We start from the raw sequence: 18991 nt of genomic DNA, 5'->3' as shown, positions 1-18991 counted from the left end.
CACATGTAATATACATTTTATACAACCCCACCCCCATCTTGCCTGTTCATAATTCTGAGAAATTCTTGAATTGTGTGCATGTGTGCGTGTACATCTTTATGTTTATGTGTGTGTGTGTGGGTGGGTGGGTGTGTGTGGGTGCATGTGCATGTGCTTGTGTGTTTGCCTGTTTATGTGCCTGTGTGTGTGCATGTGCATGCATGCGTATATATGTCTACTGTGTGAGTATGTGTCATACGTAGGATTACTGTGAATGTATGTGTGTGCGTGTGTATCTGTTTATGCACATGTGTGCATATGGAATGGGTTTACATGACGAGGCAAACACACGCAAAAAATTGGTCATCCTAGGCCTTACGGTTCTCAAGATATTCACAGAAAACTGTGTCTGCCCTACCCTCCTTTCGGGGGTCCAGTCCAGCGGGGGGGCTACAGATCAAAACGAAAAGCGATGGTTCCATGCTATCCATGTGGGGTTACATACCCACCAAGTTTCGTGTACCCCGGTCTTTCAGTGTCCCGGGAATCCTTGTTGGTGTACGGTCACTAAATGTACACATAAATTATTTTATTGTAAGGCCCCCCATGAACGAAAGTCCACGAAACTTGGCATGCATTCGGAGGGTGTCATAATGATCCTACATTTTCAATTTCGTGCAGTTTTGACCATGTCAGCCAGAGATATTGTAATAAAAACACCTAATGTTTTGCTTTTTAATTTTTAACTAGGTGGCACTATACATGAAATAAGTGGTAATGGGATAGGTTGACATGCCCCCTTAAGACCAACATACAAAAAAAAGGTGGACCTCCTAGGCCCTACGGTTCTCGAGATATTCACAGAAAACTGTCTCCGGCCACCTACAGGCCAGTTGGTGTATAGTAACATAAATTAATTTATTGTGTGGCCCCCCATGAACGGAATTCCACGAAACTTGCTTCGCTGTGCGGCGGTCATAATAACATTGTACTTTAGCATTTATTATTTGCTTCTGCTTCTCCTTCCACGATCGTTCTTGACTACTGATATCCTACCGCTGTCCATATGTGATTTGATTGGCAGATTGTGTGAACAAATAGTGAGGGGGTGCGATACATTTTTATCCAATCGCACGTCTTCTCTTGTTAAGTCCCTTCAGGCCTTCACAAGGAATCACTGCGTTTTCGGTACCTAAGAAACCATAGACCTCTCCAGAATAAGTCCTGCCTCCGTAACTTCCGTATCCATCCAACTTCCGGGCGTCGATTGTCTATGAGAAATAACATGGTGTTTCGAAATGTCATACCGGTAAAACATCTGTAGGTAGCGAAGTAGAAAAAAATGGTGGGCCGATTGGCCTACACACTTCTGCCATCTAGTTTCCACTGGGTTTTTGACATTGTCTGTTTTACGTGATGAACTTCGTGAGCAACTTCTGTCAGTCAGACAGACAGACATTCACTGGAAAAGTACATGTCACACTGACATGACTATGATTATAGTTATGAACAGTAAATTGACCGTTTTTGTTTAAAAATATATATTGATAAGCCTTCATTAAGCAAAGTCGCCACAATATTCCGTACAGTCTGCTGCCTCTGGTTTGGCGCGGTATTGCATGGTATTGCACTTACGATCGGATGATTTAGCAATACGATGTCCAATAGACTTCCTGTATACCTCATTTGAAAGAGGAGGTTCTTGTCTACAAAATAAGCCCTGATTGGGTTATCTCCGAACATTGTGACCAATCCTATGGGTGATATATTCCGTACATCACTTCGCGAAACAGTAACAGTGTTCCGTACACCGCTTTTGGGTACGATTTAAACACACATTTTACGCTGTATAACGTATATTTAAATTGTTTGATGTTGGTAGATTATGTAGTTAATGGATATATCTGTTGATCAATACGTGGTAAGGATTATTTTTGGCTTTATCTTATTTTAGATGTAGCTTAGCCTTACCAGCAAGTCATTTGGTACTTCCATGTTCTTCTCTGTAGCCTACTCCTTGAATAAGTCAATGGAAACTCCTCAAGTCATTGCAAGTGCAGTGGTGACCACTTTTATTATTAAAAATACTAAGTGCATCAAGGCACTGCAAAGAAGGGAACATAGAAAGGTGCCACATTTAAGAACACTTGTGAAATATGGGTGCGCAACACAGTTCTGGTTCACAGTACATGGAAGGGGCGAATGACACCATGTTCCTGACAGTCGGCCGCCTCTGGTTTGGCGCGGTATTGCCCAGGGTCAGTTACAGGGCAGTAAGAGAATGCATCAGATTAAAGAGCAGTGGGCACTTGTAAGACCTAAAACACAGAACACAACACGTGTACTGAATGAAGTGCCATTTCAAGAAGCCCTTTGTAAGACCAGAACACACAGAACATAACACAAAACAAAATATATGTAAAAAACCAACAAACTATATACAGTATGTACAATATGTACACTATTTACACTATTTACAATATACAATATATACAATATTTACAGCTCCAGTTCAAGTGCCACCTGGAGCAACACACTGTCCTGGCACTTGTAACAGTACCATTCACCCTCTGGTACCACACTGACTTCCAGGCACTCTGTGTGGTACCAGAGGGTGCACAAGTCGCATTGCAACCACTCATGGATGTCACGGGAGGACCCAGGCGGAGCTATGTCCTTACACAGAGTGCAATACTGCTCTGGGTCCTCCCGTGCAGCGCGTAACGCTGCCTGTGTCCTTTCCCGCTGCTCTCTGGCCGCCTGCTGGGCTGCCCTCTCTGCCTGTTGGGCTGCCCGTGCAGCTGCCCTCTCCGCCTGCTGGGCTGCCCTCTCTGCCTGCCGAGCTGCCCTTTCAGCTGCCCGCTCAGCCACCTGCTGCTGCCGGAGGAGCCGCTGTACTGCCCGCTCTCTCTTCTCTGCCTCTTTGCGTCCATCTTCCTCCTCCCTCTCTGCCAGGAGGGCCGCGTAGGCATCCGCGGTTATGACCCTCGCTGGCAGAGGCATTCTCCTCCTCCCCCGGGCCGGCCGGTCAAAATGTGGGGGCACGAGGATGTCTGCCAACCCTGCTGGGATGACACCAGCCGACACCAGGGGATTTGGGAACCTGCGACAGGTGGGACACTGCCCGGTGGTGGGGGCAGCGGAGGTGGTGGTGGTGGGGGTGGCAGCAGCGGTGGTGGTGGGGGCTGCGGCAGCAGCAGCAGCAGCAGCGGAGGTGGTGGTGGTGAGGGCGGCGGCAGCAGCAGCAGCAGCAGCGGAGGTGGTGGTGGTGGGGGCGGCGGCGGCAGCAGCAGCAGCAGCAGCAGCAGTGGTGGTGGTGGTGGGGGCTGCGGCGTTGGTGGTGGTGGAGGAGGAGGAGGCGTTGGGACTGCAAGGCGTTGTGACGGTGGTGGTGAACATGGTGGCAGCAGGGTCGGCGGGACCCCAGGGCGACGAGACGGGCGATGGAGCGCACTCTACAGCGGTGGAGGCTACGACGGTGGCGGTGACGGTTCCCGTGTCGGCGGCGGAGGTGGTGGCAGACCTGGTGTGGGCAGCGGTGTCAGCGGTGCCAGCGGTGGAGACGTCAGCGACGTCAGGGAGGTCCTCCGGGTCCTCGTCTGTATCAGACGGGAGATGGTTTGGGTCCCGGAGGCCTTTGACGAGCTGTTAGGTGTTTCGAAAAATATGTTAATCCAATGAATTGTACTTCACATAATGTCAAACTGTTTTTTCTGCTAACTCACCTTTGAGTCGTCCACCGCTGTCTTGTCAAGCGGGAACAGGCCTGTAGAGCGGAACCCGCTCTAATGTACGTTATGGTGTCAGCTGGACTACATGTTAGCAAGATGCACATAACGTCAGCTAGCTCTGCACGTAGCTGGTAACCTATGCAGGAATTGGTAAGTTTTGTTTCATGTTTATTTGATAACATAGGCTTGTAGTACAGTAGTACTATAGATGCTTGTTATCTGGCCCTTTTCTATATAAAAAAAAACCTTTTTGTGCCTCTTGCAGACTGCAGTGTCTGCTTGGTTACTCTACTGTATGCTAGCTTGACGTTGTGTTTGAGTTGGTGGCTTTGGTGAAGATGTCTGTATCGGCATCTATGTAAAAACTATAATTTGTCTTTGGTTCCCTGCCCTGCTAGTTTAGTCTGACTTTTTATCTCTCTGAGTTTTGTGAAAATTATTGGTGAAATCAGACCATCAGACCAGGCTATCAGACATTCTAAAATAGCCAACAAGCAGTAGTATTGCAGCATTAGGGCAATACATCTGGTGACTTTTATGTTTAATAGCATGGTGGTGTGCTGAATTTTTATAATTTTCTGTTGAGACATTTTCTCATAGTGTAGGCCTACCGCGAAATAGCCTACGTTTGGCAAACACTGTAGGATAGGATTTTGTCAAAAAATAGTCATCATTGAAGGCCTAACCACTGAACGCACGGTCCGCCACTGCAACCGGACATGCTAAATATTCTTCTTACGGGAAGAATTCCAACGTTACGTACGAGGTAGTTGAGCCTGTTTTGCCTTCTATTGTTTATGTAGATAATAGCTACAATGTCAGCACAGGATATATGTTATATAAAGTTATGGGATTTCAAAAAAATCCTAAATGAATGTGCTTCTATGGGGTTAGATATAGCAATGTAGAATGGGTAGGGGGGGCATAAAAAAGTTTGAGAACCTGTGGCCTAAAACAATATTGGGGGTTGCATGGTAGATCTGAAGTGAAATGGTCTGTCATTTTTAAAAAGTGGGTCCCTAGAAAAAAAGTTTGGGAAACATACAGTACAATCGAGTGGGTTTTATCAGGGGCATGGAACTCTGCTTCATCCAAGGATTCCAACAGTACCTCATTTATGAAAACCGGACATACGGGTCAAAAGTTACATGCACACACCTTCATATACTGTACACAGACAGCCCAGCCAGATGGCTTAGAACTCTGCCAGGTGCAAGCTTAAAGGTGCGATTTGTAGGATTGTTACCGAACGTTCTGTAGGCCAAAATCAAAACACTGGTGAACGTTCTCAAGACTACCAGACGCAAGCCTCTTATGGGTTGCCAGATGTAATGAAGACTTAGCTAACGTTAGTTGACCTGCAGCTGCTTTAACGTTTCTCCAACCATGACCCAGCTACACATTACGGAAACAGTGAAAACAAAAAATACCTCTAACCAACGTAACATATTTAGCTGAAGTTAGCGATGCAGATGAAGTTTAGCATAGGCTAGCGTACCTGTTGTGGAGAAATATGGCCAGATCGGCGTCAGACTTGATATGAAGGCGTCACCATCTCAGGATGGAAGCTCCTCGATGTCCACTTCATTTGTTTCTTGTTTTAATTTTGGAAATTTCCCTGCCTCTCGTAGGCGTTCATGACTACAACTGACAGCTGTTGACAGTTGGGCTTTGCTAATTTCGCAACCCAAATAGGAGGACGCGCTAGCCCATTATTAATACGCTATTCTAGAATTAATCGTTCAAAACATAAACGAAGATTCCGCCCCGTAACTCATTTTTTTTCATTGGTTTTACAGGTTAGAGTAATGTTGTCAAATAAGCCATTAATTTATCGTGTTTCCTTACTCTCTGACAACATATGTTGATCATTTTTGGAATGGTTACAGTTTATTTTCCATTATTTCCTACATACTGGTCCTGGAACTGTGCAGATTGCTGGATATGCATAAAACCAGGACAAGCCCATATTCACCTCAGTCAGATGGGATGGTGTAAAGATTTAATCGAACACTTATCCATGTTGTCTTTGTTTGTCGACGCAAATCAGCTGAATTGGGATGTTCTGCTACCCTATGTCATGATGGCATATCAAAGCAGTGTGCATTCAAGCACAGGGTTTTCTCCCTTTCGGGTTCTCTTTGGTCAGGAAATCGTTTTGCCAGTAGATACTGTTAAATCTGGATAACCAGAGTAAGTTTGCATCTGTAAATGAGTATGTTTCCAGATTGAATGAGGTCTTATCCACTGTTTTGGAGGCAGTGAAGAAACATCAAATGAAGGCTTCTGGTAACCAAAAGAGGAATTTTTCCTCTTTCCAATATTACTCTGTGGGAGAATGGGTTTGGTTGAGGGATAAAACAAGAAAATGAGATATGTGTCCCAAGTTACAGAGGAAGTTTTGTGGGCCATATGAAATTGTGGCCCGAATTTCGGAAGTGTTATATACAATACGGCCAGAAGGGGGCGGCAAAGATATGACTGTACATTTCAAAAGGTTGAAACCGTTTGTGTCTCCTGCCTTCTCAGGGAACCATACACCTCTGCCTAATGGTCAGGGGCGGACCTGGATACTTTGAGGCCCAAGGCAAAGGATTCCGAGGCCCCTCCGAGCCCCCCCCCCCCACCCCACACACACACACACCACAACCCTAAAACTAAAACACACTTTATTCTGTAATAATGGGACGCTGAGGCCTACTCAAATACAACAAATATTTTTTGCCATAGATGACAATCAAGAAAGGGTTTGGGGTCTTTGTGTGTGAATATACTCTATGTAGCTATGTAGGCCACTGTATGAGAGTCTGTCCATGTAGGCTATGTGTAGAAGAGAGGGACAGAGAGAGAGTGAGAGTGAGTGTGTGCGTGCGAACTAAATGAGGTGTTCGATCTTCCAAAAAGCCGACATCCAAAACAATAAACAGCGTATGCACTGACCGAATAAACTAGCCATTTTCTGTTTATTTTTTCTCCATTTTTCATGGTCATGTAATAATGTTCAACCGTGAATCTTCTGGGTGGTTTATCTGCATTTTTGGGGAATTCAAAGTTATTAATTTGCACGGGGCCTTTTTTTTTACGATTTCAACCCGCTCTGCATCTCTTACGGTGTCTTGCCATAATGTAGGGTCGTCACTGATAACTGTAGTGCTAGGTATCGTGTTAGGGCTACTCACATTACTGGTTTCGTTGTACCCAAAGCTTCTGCTACTGAAATGGTGTCCGTAGCAGCACCAACAGCACCAGTGCGGACTTCGGCAGTGACAGTGATCTTGTTCCTCACGACTGTTTCACTTAGATCAACATCATAATCATCATCATCAGTAGAAGAATATGTAGTGCAAGTTGCAGGTGGTGGTGCATCGGTGCCACAGCTGCTGCAGCTAGCATTAGTTACACCACCCAGCTCAGCCGATGTTGCAGATGTTGTTGCCATCACTGACAAATTACTTTCTTCCGTTGAAGAATTCTTCGACTGAAAGAAGTTGGTTAATTTAGGCAATTTCTTTCTAAATTCTTCCTCCTCCCTTTTTCTTTTATCACTTCCACTCTGGAAACGTTTCATGGCTGCTGTCAATCGCTCTACTCCACACCTTACCAAGACCTCGTTCAGACTAGCTAGTTGCTGCTATGACAGGAATATTTTGTTCAATTTTTATTATGGATTAGAACATATTGTTTGGATGCGGTGATCATTTATTTAATTAGAGCTGTGATGTCATAATCGAAAATTAGAATCCTGAACATTACGCCATTCATTTCAATGGGGCCGAAAAACGCTGAAAAACGGGAATAACGCGAAAACGACAAGGGCCAGCGACACGAAAGTAATAAGCAAGCTACACCGGTTCGCAGTGTTTCCCCTAGAATTTTTTCCAGCAGCGGTGCTGTTGATCGTAGGAAGCCCCCCCCCCCCCCAAAAAAAAAAAAAAAAACATTTGAAAAAATGGACTCCTTAAATGGTGATTTTGTGAAAGAAATGGACAGATTGAGTTACAAATTGATTTGTATTGTAAATGGACAGATTGAGTTACAAATTGATGACATAACCATCAACACAAGCATGATTATTGCAGTACTTGAACAGGATTATTCATGTTTTTCTTTCACCTTTTTCATTTACATTATTAGTATTAGCCACTGTACAACTGTACACCACTGTACAAACTATTATTATTTAGAATATACAGTGCTGTGCATAAGTTAAGACATTTATATATAATGTATTTATTTACGATACATGATGCATTAAAAAATAATTGATGTCATACTTTTTTTTTTTTATTAAGGCTTTAAGACAAAAGGAAAAATATGTTTTTTATTCCCCCCTTTAGTCAATTTCAGCATGGGTGTCTTAACTTTTGCACAGCACTGTATAAACTATATAGACTTCTCTTTGATGCCATTACACTGTATTGGTGCTGTGCAAGACGAATTGAGTGCCTGTCACTTTAATGCCGTGACAGCCCATGACGCTGGCTTGATTCTCACGGTTTTAAACTAACTTAGTAGCATTGTTGTGCATGGTGCATAGGAATATGTGGATGAAATGAATTATGTTTCCCATGTAATTTGGTAAAATAAATGGTCAAAAATTCGAAGAAAATCTATCTTGGATTATAGCAGATAAGTGTCTTGTATCATATCTATAATTTTGGTGAGCTCTACAGGAATTACAAACTATCTCAGATGTAATGCTTGCGTATCCTATTACTCAAATTCCATTAAACCCACCAATAGGCTAGCTAGACCTTAGTTTCACAGCCTAGGTATGTTAGCAACACAGGGCTTGAAAGCATTGCCTGTATCACAAACAAAAACTAAACAATGCGTGGATTTATCTGGGAATAGGGTACTGAAGGTAGGGGCGAGCTATCTCGCTGGCGTATTTAATTTGGTTCCTTGGTTAACATAACGTAGGCTACGTTTTTTTGCACAAAATTGCGTCTGATAATAAACTTAAACATAAACACAAACAAGTGTGATCTCCTGTGGAATCCCTGACTGCGCCTTCAACGTTAGGCTACTATTATTTGTTGACATGAAACCTGAACGAACGGCAGCTGTTCCTGAAGTTCACTTGCGTCTATTTTTTTTTTTAAATTAGGCAACTTTTTTTGCAGTGGTGCTTGAATTCCAGGAGCGGCGCTGCGCCGCTGATGAATACATTGTAGGGGAAACACAGCCGGTTCTGGCCTGAATTTTAAGAGCCCGATAATATTATAATATTATAAGAGCAGGTAAAAAAGAGAAATACAATCAAGTGGATGGATTAGACTAATAATTGGTAAGGATTTACAGGAGCTTCGCCCTTGCGCTTCTAAACAAACAATAGCCTACGTCTAGCCATGAATATTTCAAGATCACCAGATGACTCCATTGCACTTCGTTTCAGCCACTTCGGGTCTAACAGTTGATGTATTTCATGGCCACTAGATGGTGCGCTCGTCAAAGCAATGTGGAGAAATGCCCCCAAGACCGTGTTCTTTGCTCAAATTTCTGCTCATCTAAATGCTTTTCAGAGCAGAATGTAAAGAGTTTTCACATTCAAAAACGTAACTTAATGAGGTGTGGAATCAAACACTTAGATTACGAATGCAGAGGTGCTTTATTAATACACCTGTGGTGAGGGACCTGATGAACTCCTTTAAGGTAAGGGACCTGATGAAATCCTTTAAACTGCTTGGGAGATATGAAAACACTGCAGTTCTGTGCGTGACACCATGCACCATGAGTAACTAATCAGTTTATCCGGCCCTTAAGTAAGTATGCCACATTTGATAAAGACATATTTGATATCATCATGATGTGCTAATATTATTTGAACTAATATTAATTCACTGAGATATCTGTATTTTGTTTTTTATTCAGATTGGCATTGCAGGCACATGGAAATCTTAATCAACATAAAATGACCAAATATGCCTTATTTACTTCCACCTTTGACCATTTTTCAGTCTATTTCACACTAAGACTAAGAACACTTACCTTCCGAATGAACAGTGCAGTTTTGAAAACACAATAAAATAGATAAAGTAAGGATTTGATAAACATTCATTAACTCTCAAGGACATAGTTTGAATTGATGCAAAACACGGCTTTGAAAAAATTTTTATATTTGAAAGTTACACAGCTGTCCTTTATGCTTTCTTCGGCATGAACACTTAATTTCCATAATACAGGTGAATTTGTCATCAGGTCACATGATATCAAAAGAACCAGGTCAGCCTGGAGGCCAATTCATTTGTCTCCCTCCAAGCACGTGAATATGAAGATGGTACACAGACTGTGCACCATTCTTTCCATCATTTATCACTGTTAAAATAGGTTTGAAAAAAGATGTTTAAATAAGAAATATTATTATTACTTAAATATGAAAGAATATACAATACATACATTAACAATATATGAGCCAACTGTTAACACTATATGTGCTTGTATATGAACCTTACCCAGTCTATACCCTTCCTGTAGTCCTTCTTTATGTGCCACATTTTTAGCAACAGTTAAGAGGTGGCCAAGAATCTGCAATTAGATTGTGTGGATACAGGGATATTCAATATTATAAGAGCAGGTAACAGAGAGCACTATATTAATAAAAAAAAGTAATATACATACTGGTGCATCATCATCTTCAGCTTCGCTGATCCTCGAAATGATTTTTTTGGGGATAACCAAGAAATGCACAGGGGCCTGTGGATTTATGTCTCGGAATGCTAAACACTATCAAGACAAGCATCCATTTAGGAAAATAAGCATGTAGTCACAGATTGCATCAGTATCAAAAGACCAGGGGCCTCATTTATAAAAAGCAGAAAAATATTTTGGAAAAAAAAAAAGGGTGAGGCTATTTGCACCCCTGGCACAATTAGCAGTGTATGCTATTCGTACCCTGGTGCAATTAGAAGTGAATGCTATTCGTACTAGGGGTGGGCGATATGGACAAAAAAAATAATATCTCGATATTTTTTGTGATTTTGATGATAACGATAATTAGTCGATATCCTTTAAAAAATTGTTTTTGTTTAAGTCTGAGTTTACTTTACAGCTCATTATTTATGAATAGCATCATTACAATAATAACCAATAACCCAACCTGTGACTTTTTAACCAAATCAACCAATGCATTGTCACTCTATGTAACATTTCCAATTCTGCCCCCATTTGTCTGGCGATGACATGGTCTAGCCAGCTACATTAGAGAAGATGAATAGGCCTAACAGTTTCTAAAGAAAAAGTCTGAAGCTGAAGTTCCTTTCAAACCTTTACATAGGATTCACTGTAAAACTAAGCAGCCCAACAGAGTACATCTCAGTTATTTCCTTCAATGTTTTGTTTAAGAGTAATCATGTAGTCTAGCATTCCAAGTTGAATTTCCAACTTGAATTTCCCCTGGGGATCAATAAAGTATCTATCTATCTATCTATCTATCTAAGTTACAGAATAGAAACTAATGTGTTAGCTTATGGCTAATGTATATGAGAAATCCCGTAGAGATGCTAACAGTTAGCATAATCGGTAAATGTAGATGTGATGTAGATCTGAGTGAACTTCAGTCCATTTACAAAAGAGTTGCATGAGAATAGTTCTTTGTTTACAACTGACTATTAAAATACTCAAAGGCTTATGTTTTCTCTTCATATAATACCGTGTAGGAAAAAACGTGACTGTCTCATCAATGCTACTTGAACAGAAGTAGCCGCATAAAATCCCAAGTAGGCTACTCTCGCAGCACAACATAAACATTGCGGCTCGTGTCCATTATTGGGGCGCGTAGACGCTTGCAGGCGCCTAGTCCTCTCTCCCATCGCCGCTTGTGGGCGTGTATAGGCTAAAGTGTATGGTGTAACGTTTTATTTTTTGTAATTACACAATGCCAGCTAACGTAGGCTACTAAAGTGGAGGTAGCCTACTACTGTTAACATATTTTATTGAAACACCCACAAATATCACTGACATGTTCCTCCAAAGCACATTCTGTCTTGGTTCAAGTCGCCAACAAGGTCTTTTTGATAGGGTGCAGTGGCGAATATGTTCTAAACTTAACTTCTTCGCCACTATATAGCTTAATATATTTTCATAAAACCTACACGATTATCAGGTGGAACAAATATTTCTGGCAGACTATTGTTCCAGACCGGAAGACTAGAGCAAAGGACAGAACTTTTTTACCGAAGATGTACTTTCATTGGCTAACCGCCTCGCGTTAACCGCTCTCATTTGCATAAAGTTCAGCCGAGCCCAACTTCTTGACGCGCCGCCTCTGTTCGAATGGCCGCGCCGCCTTCCCAAGGTGCATTGCGGAAGCGTAAACCACGCCTTGCTGCTCTCCATAGGAAATTAATGGGCTATGTGCGGCGCGGTGGGCTTTGCCGCAAAAATGGACACGAGCCGTTAGGCGTGCGCGTGACAACGTTGTGTGACCCACTAGTGATCATATGACACTTGCTCTGCTACAGCCAGAGGCTTCTCCCGCATACACCTCCTGGGAATGTATGAGTCTTCAATGCGTGATTTCGAGTGTTTTTTCCCCATAAGTAATTTAAATATTTGATAATGTCAATTTGCACATCGTTAAAACAACAATCACGATATAATCGCAGACGATATATATCGCCCACCCCTAATTCGTACCACGGTGCACACAGCAATACCCCGTCTGGTACAAATATCAATGTATGCTATTTGTACCCCGGTGCACACAGCAATGTGTCCTATTAGTACCCCGTCTGGTACAAATATCAATGTATGCTATTTGTACCCCGGTGCACACAGCAATGTGTTCTATTAATACCCCATCTGGAACAAATATTAGACAATGAGACAATGCAGTAAAACTGTATCTGACAGACACACAATGACCCCAAACAAATGCAGCCAAATTACATCTTACACTACACTGTAATCATCTTCAACAAATTGGGGGGGGGGGGGGTATTACTATTAATACTGACGACTGTTTTACCTCATCATCCTCAAATATGATATCAGCAGGAATTTTTCTCTCTATTACTTTTGAGAAAATGGTTGGAGCATGACTTTTGAGACTCTTCTGGGCATCCTCTGCCAACCGCACTTCATCTCCACCGCTGTACAATCTTCTCTAGAAAAAAATGCAACACCAAGTTATCCATCTACCATCATATGTAGCCTAATGGTAGAGGCATGTGATAGTGGAGGCAATTAACAAGAACCTAACAAGAACCTTAAGGATGCAATCCATAATCCAGTTTCACGATGGGTTCGTTTTTGAGGTGAAAACAGGACTCGAGTTTTGAAAACACCATAAAATAGATATGTTTAATAAAGTAAGGATTTGATAAACATTCATTAACTCTCAAGGACATAGTTTGAATTGAAACACGGCTCTTTCTCGTCAATCAACTTCCCGTGATACGCGAGATTTCAAGATGACGGCGCCCGGAAAACCACTGTCGGCCCACTGGGGGCAGAACTGGCGGTCCGCTAGCATTTTGCTCATCGGTTCTCTGGTGAACCGCTGGCGGGTTGCAGACAAATTGCCCAATATTTTGCCACTATTGGTCTAAAATCTTTTTTATTTGTTCAGTTATACTCCAATATCATTTTATTAACTTTTCTTAATATTCATGACAAGTTAAAGGTGCTCTAAGCGATGCCACACGATTTTTAGGCTAAACATTTTATGTCACTTACTGCAATCATCGCCTAACCAACCGCTAGCTGTCTGTGTCCTGAATATACTGTAAAAAAAAAAAAAAAAAACGCAACAATAAAAACGGCAACAAAAACACCCTGGCTAAACCTAGCCCATAAAAACATAACAAACTGTTCCAGCAAATCACAGACGGGATGCGCGTTTAGGAGAGTTTCAATTGCACGGGAGCAGCATGGGAGGGAGGGGGAGGAAGTAGCGAACTAGCTCTCTGTTTTGTCTGAAAGTCAACAGAAGTGATCCGCTTAGAGCACCTTTAAATTTAAAGAGATGGTGGTCCACAAGTGGCACGCCATCGGCGACATACTGTTCCACCAGCGGTCCACTACCTGCCAATCTGATTTTGCTATCTGGACGCATGGATGGCTATAAAAACTGTGCCTTCAAATACAACTAAACACAGGAAAATACTTTTAACCCAGCTATGTGATCTCAATTCTTTCACACAAACTCGCATCACAGACGTAGCCTACATCACCGCCCATTTGGAGGTGCAAACAATCGGATTTTTGGTAACCATCAGTTAACTTCAAAACAGGCATTTTACTTAGGATAGACCATAGACTGTATATATAGAACTATAGTTATATACAGTCTATGGGATAGACAATAGCAATAGGAGTCATTATAGGAGTGATTAATGTCAAAAAATCTAGACTGGAGTAACTCAACATTTGACACCTCCGATATGTTTAGTGTAAGACGGCAAAAAGCCCTGGCTACCAAATTGATAGCCAAGGAGCCAGAAGCAGGGCTTTGAAACGATTTTTTTTTTCCAATCGGTTCGTTCCAAACAGAAACGGAATTATAACGTTTCCGGTTATGTGTTCCACCAATAAATTGACTTTCCCGAACCGGTTAGAACAAAAAAATACTGTTCCCGGAACGGTTCATTTCGTTCCTGTCAGCTGTTTAATGCTATAGAATTATGTCACATCTTTCTCATCCAGCTTAAACCAAATGTAATAACATTACAACCATTATTAAATAATAATAATTAAATTATTATATAATTTACAACAAATTCCAACTGTCGGGGGGAAAGGCCATCCAGTAGGCCTACTCAGAGCCATATAAAGGTACCTTTATATGGCTCTGGGCCTACTCATACCGTAACAAGCCATCTGTGCATTAGGCAAACAGAGGTGTTGGCGCCATTTAGCCAAATGTTCGCTAGTCCATCATTAACGTGGAGTCGACAAATATAGCTATTGTTATTGTGTTTGGAATGAGCGTTTTAATTAACGATGGATCGTAATTTAGCCCTTATTTAAGATGTGGAGTGGAGACTTTGTAATCCACCGCTCTTTCTCCATACAGTCAGCGAATGTCTGATGTGATGTCACACAGGAAGTGAACCTCAGCCGTCATGGTAACGTGCGCAGGAAAATAATTACTTTTTTTTTTAGGCAACGAAAACTTTGAGGAACGAAATAAAACCGGTATTAACCGGTTACCATTATTTTTAAATAAGTGTTCCTGTTCCAGAACATAAAAAATAATAACGTTTCCGGTTTCGTTCCTGTTCCCTGTAAAATACAAAAAGTTCCCGGTTTTTGTTTTCGTTCCTTGAACCGGTTCAAAGCCCTGGCCAGAAGTGAACATGCATATGGATATAAAAACTGTGCCTTCTTTTTACAACTAAACACGAGAAAATACGTTTATAACCCTTAGGCCAGCTCCTTACTATGTGATCTCAATGGCAATGCAGCGTTTGTTTGCACCTCCAACAGCATGGCGTACCTGGTTACCTCCAGAGCCCGTCTACGGAGAGCCTGGCCACTCCGTATTAAGTCCCATTGTACCGAATTTAGGTTGCAGTTCCACCAGAGTTCCACTGGGGGCGATCACCATGAGTGCAGAATGAATGGGAGTCAATGGAGCTAGACAGCTAAATTTGTCTCTTTCACCTGATTGTCGTTGACAAATCTCAGATTTGATTGTAGTTTGTATAACTTCAACATGGGTTATAGGTCAAAATTGAAATGAACGAGTACTTATGGGTCGTTGTTGCCCATAACACGCTAGCATTATGCTAATAAATGACGTCATTGACACGTTTGAAAGGCTTTTTAGAACAATTAAGTGACTTTAAAAAATATAATACTCAACCAAGTGTATTTTCTTCACCTCCCCTTTCGAATACAATATTCAAATTACTTGAAAAAAAATTATAACCCGAGAAAAGTGGATTTTGAGGGGTACAGCTCCATAGACCTCCATGCATTCTGCACTCGTGGACGAGCGCCCTCACGTGGAACCACAGGAGGAACTTCAACCAGTTCAGAAACCGGAAGTTTTCCGAGAGTGGCAGTTCTCCCCTTATTAGACATTCTCTGTTACCTCCCAAAAACCAGTATGTTTGTGTGAATGTCAATGCAGCGTTTGTTTGCACCTCCAACAGGTTAGGCTTGTTCGACTTGAGGCAGATCTGTGCAGATCTGACTTGATGTGATGCATGCTGGGTTGAACACAATGCATACTGGGATGGACGCAATGCTTACTGATTAGAAATTCTGTCCGACTTCTGTCAGCCGGGGAGGGACTTACCACCGTGACACCATGTCACATGACCTTAAAATATCGCGGGAGTCTTAGCCTGCAGACAGATCTTGCAGTTGCCTTCCACGAGCTGAAACACGCCCTCATGACGTCAGTTCAAAGGCCATTTGGGAGGAATGTCCTCATGATGATTTTGACGGGAGTCTCATCCCAGATAGCACACATTTTGGCTGAAGTCTGGCATACGTTTGGTATTTTTGGGTTTGTTTTGGCATAGAAGCGGCAAAGTAAATGCTTTCGGCTGAACTGTGGCAAGATTGTGGTTTACCATAATAGATAAAAAGGCGCCAGCAGTAGATAACTAGTTATGGCATATGTCTGGTTAACCAGATGAATGGGCAAATAGCGGGACGGTTTACTGACGTATGCAGGTGCGTTTTGGCGTCCTTGTGGTTTGCCAGAAGACTGATCAAAGACCGGGAATTTTCTCTAGAAGAGACGTCTAGTACTTCACTAACTCCAGCACTATCACAGACGGTAAGAACATTTTCCTGTCTTCAAATACACGTCTGAATTGTATACAAATATAGTCGTGTTTGTACATAGCTCTATAACAGATAAGACTATAGCTTCGTTTTGGTGAATAGCTTTGTAACAGCCCACTATGCAAACGTTATTTATCGACGACACGTCTTTTTATTACAGTAGGTGTAACGTAGCCTACTGACTAAGTAGCTATTTAACGTTAGCTTGTTAATCTAAAGGCAAACCTGTGAAACACAGGCAAACTTAAATCACTGAACACATCCAATATTGCACATCCAATTATTTCCCTTTTTTCTGTTCTGTTTTCAGTGCATAAGACATTCAGTGGAGCTGCAGCAAGCAGTATAAATGAGTTTTTATCATGGCAATAAAGCCTCATTTTGCCCTAATATAGCTAGCATCATGCAAGTCAAATTTGTAGTTTCTTTTGTCTCATTCCATCGAACTACAAACCCGCTACCCGATCTGGCAAACTTACATAGTGCGGTTATAGCCGATAGAGGGCCGCAAAGCGAATGCAGAAGTGCCGTTCATCCTGTTACGAGTTGATGAACCACGGAAACAATTTTGGAAACATTATTTTAAGGTACAAAAAACTCTTTGGTGTTGCTTTAAGGCAATAGTAATGGGTAAGTTTCAATCACTGTAGGCCTAATACAGCCTCATTTTTACCCTACACTCAATGACTGCATCTGAATTAAACTTCACTAAACAATTTCCAAGGCTATTTAAAGAGTAGATTTAGTAATTGTGTTTCTTTTGTCTTTGTGTGTATGTTGTCCATTTCAGATGCTGTGAGAAGAAATTCTGTTTGCTCTGCCAACAGTTGACCCGTTTACAGTAATAAGTATACTGATATGACTTAATAAATACAAATCACAATGAAATGCATTTAATCTTTGTGTTTTTTTTTTTGTAAAAATATCTATTGACATATAGGCTAATACAGTATGAGCCTAGTGCACTAGGACAGTGGTTTTCAAAGTGGGGGCCGCGAGGGGGTGCCAGGGGGGCCTTAGCAAGTTGGAAGGAAAAATAAAAGCAATAAATAAATACATTTGAAAAAATTAAAATATACCTACCTTATAAATAGCATTATAATAATTTGTTGCATATCTGAACATTATATTTTCCATGATAATGACTAGGAATAATAGTAGAGTGATAGCTCTCATATAGCAGGAAGCCCCAAATGCAATTTTTACACACTGTATGCTCCATCGCGAAATGCTTGTGGCTAAAATAATTATTACTGTAGGATTAGGTTAATGTATTTTTACATTTGCCGTAGTATTGTCGATAGGTTTAATAACACATCAAGGGGGTCCTTGGCCAGAACCTAGTGGTATTTGGGGGGCCTTGTTGTGGAAAAGTTTGGGAACCCCTGCACTAGGACATAGCAATTAATGTATAAAACTAATGTACACATATTGAAAAATGCAAAATTAAATAAAGTTTCGATGTAGATGCCATCATTTGGCATACTTATGGTCTCACTTTGGGTCAGTTTTGGCTACTTTTTGGCAGGATTTTGGGAATTTTGGGCTCTCTTTGGGATGGTTATGGCCATATTTTGGAAGCCCACAATTGGTTTTGGGTGAGTTTTGGCCTCCTTTTGTTTTGATTCTGGCTTGCCTAATTTAGGCCATATATGGGCCGTACATCCCTCCAAAACTCTGCCAAAATGCCACGCCAGTTTTGGGCCAAAATGAATGTGCTATCTGGGATGCTGCTTCCAATTATGTTGGAATAATTATGCGAAAATGAACATAAATCGAAGGGATCTTCTTATATGTGATTTCTGCATGGTAGGATAGCCTACTGAAAACGTTTGGATATTCTGTTATTTTCTGCTGTTGGCCAAATAGATAGACACACATATAGAGGAAACATTGATATTGAATTTATGTGCTACAATGCAGGCCCGTTAACCGTATGACAACAGTGGTTTAATTAAACTACATCATAAAAATGTATTTCGTCAGTCATCATGCTCATTTTAATGAGTAAGAATGAAAGTTCTGCTGTGTTTATTGCAAACAAAATTCCGCGATATCTCCCGCGAGTCAGGTCAGGCAGACTGTAGCCTGTCTGTCCGGGATCTTTGCTGTTACCTCCTAGCCTGGCCTTGCCTTCCTACGTACTTCCGCTCGATTTTCATCTTCCTCCACGACTCCTTGTGGAAGCGAAGCGTACCAAGGGGATGGCAAACGGCCAGGCTAGTTACCTCCCAAAACGCCCTCAAACGCCCACACATACCCGTATGTTTGTGTGTGAAAGAATACCCCTCAGGTAACATCTACCAATCGACGTAAATGAATGCTAATATCATATCAACAGCCCCATTTAAAATGTTTCTAACCCATATCTGCACATAGCTTACCTGGGTAGAAAGTGCGCCGTTAGACCGTATTGTATTCACTGTCAGAAATCCAATGCCTCGTAACATCTTCAAAACGGATCAGTCCAAAGGTAGGCAACGTTGAAGTTCAACTTATCTCTTCAGCTTCTTCTTCTGTCAGGTTTTATGTCAGTT

At 41.8% G+C, this 18991-nt stretch overlaps 1 protein-coding gene across 1 annotated transcript; it reads right to left on the bottom strand.

The window, feature by feature from the left end:
• Positions 1-9812: 9812 nt before the first annotated feature.
• LOC121715584 (histidine triad nucleotide-binding protein 1-like) lies at positions 9813-18991 on the bottom strand. Its single transcript, XM_042101462.1, has 5 exons — positions 18839-18991; positions 12679-12816; positions 10332-10436; positions 10166-10238; positions 9813-10028 (listed from the first exon to the last, which is right to left on the bottom strand). Exons 1-5 carry the CDS (start codon positions 18902-18904, stop codon positions 9937-9939), a joined length of 474 nt encoding a protein of 157 aa, XP_041957396.1. The 5' UTR covers positions 18905-18991; the 3' UTR covers positions 9813-9936.

Source organism: Alosa sapidissima, chromosome 8, assembly GCF_018492685.1.
Source record: "Alosa sapidissima isolate fAloSap1 chromosome 8, fAloSap1.pri, whole genome shotgun sequence".
Classification (NCBI taxonomy): Eukaryota; Metazoa; Chordata; class Actinopteri; order Clupeiformes; family Clupeidae; genus Alosa; species Alosa sapidissima.
The sequence above is the reverse complement of the archived record's forward strand: the minus strand, read 5'-3'. Positions and strand labels throughout refer to the sequence as shown.

Coding starts and splice junctions, on each gene's coding strand:
- LOC121715584 (XM_042101462.1), bottom strand. CDS start 18,904: ATGTTACGAGGCATTGGATTTCTGACAGTGAATACAATACGGTCTAAC. Junction 10,239..10,331: donor CTGAAGATGATGATGCACCA/GTATGTATATTA, acceptor ATCTAATTGCAG/ATTCTTGGCCACCTCTTAAC. Junction 10,029..10,165: donor ACAGGAAGGGTATAGACTGG/GTAAGGTTCATA, acceptor CTATTTTAACAG/TGATAAATGATGGAAAGAAT.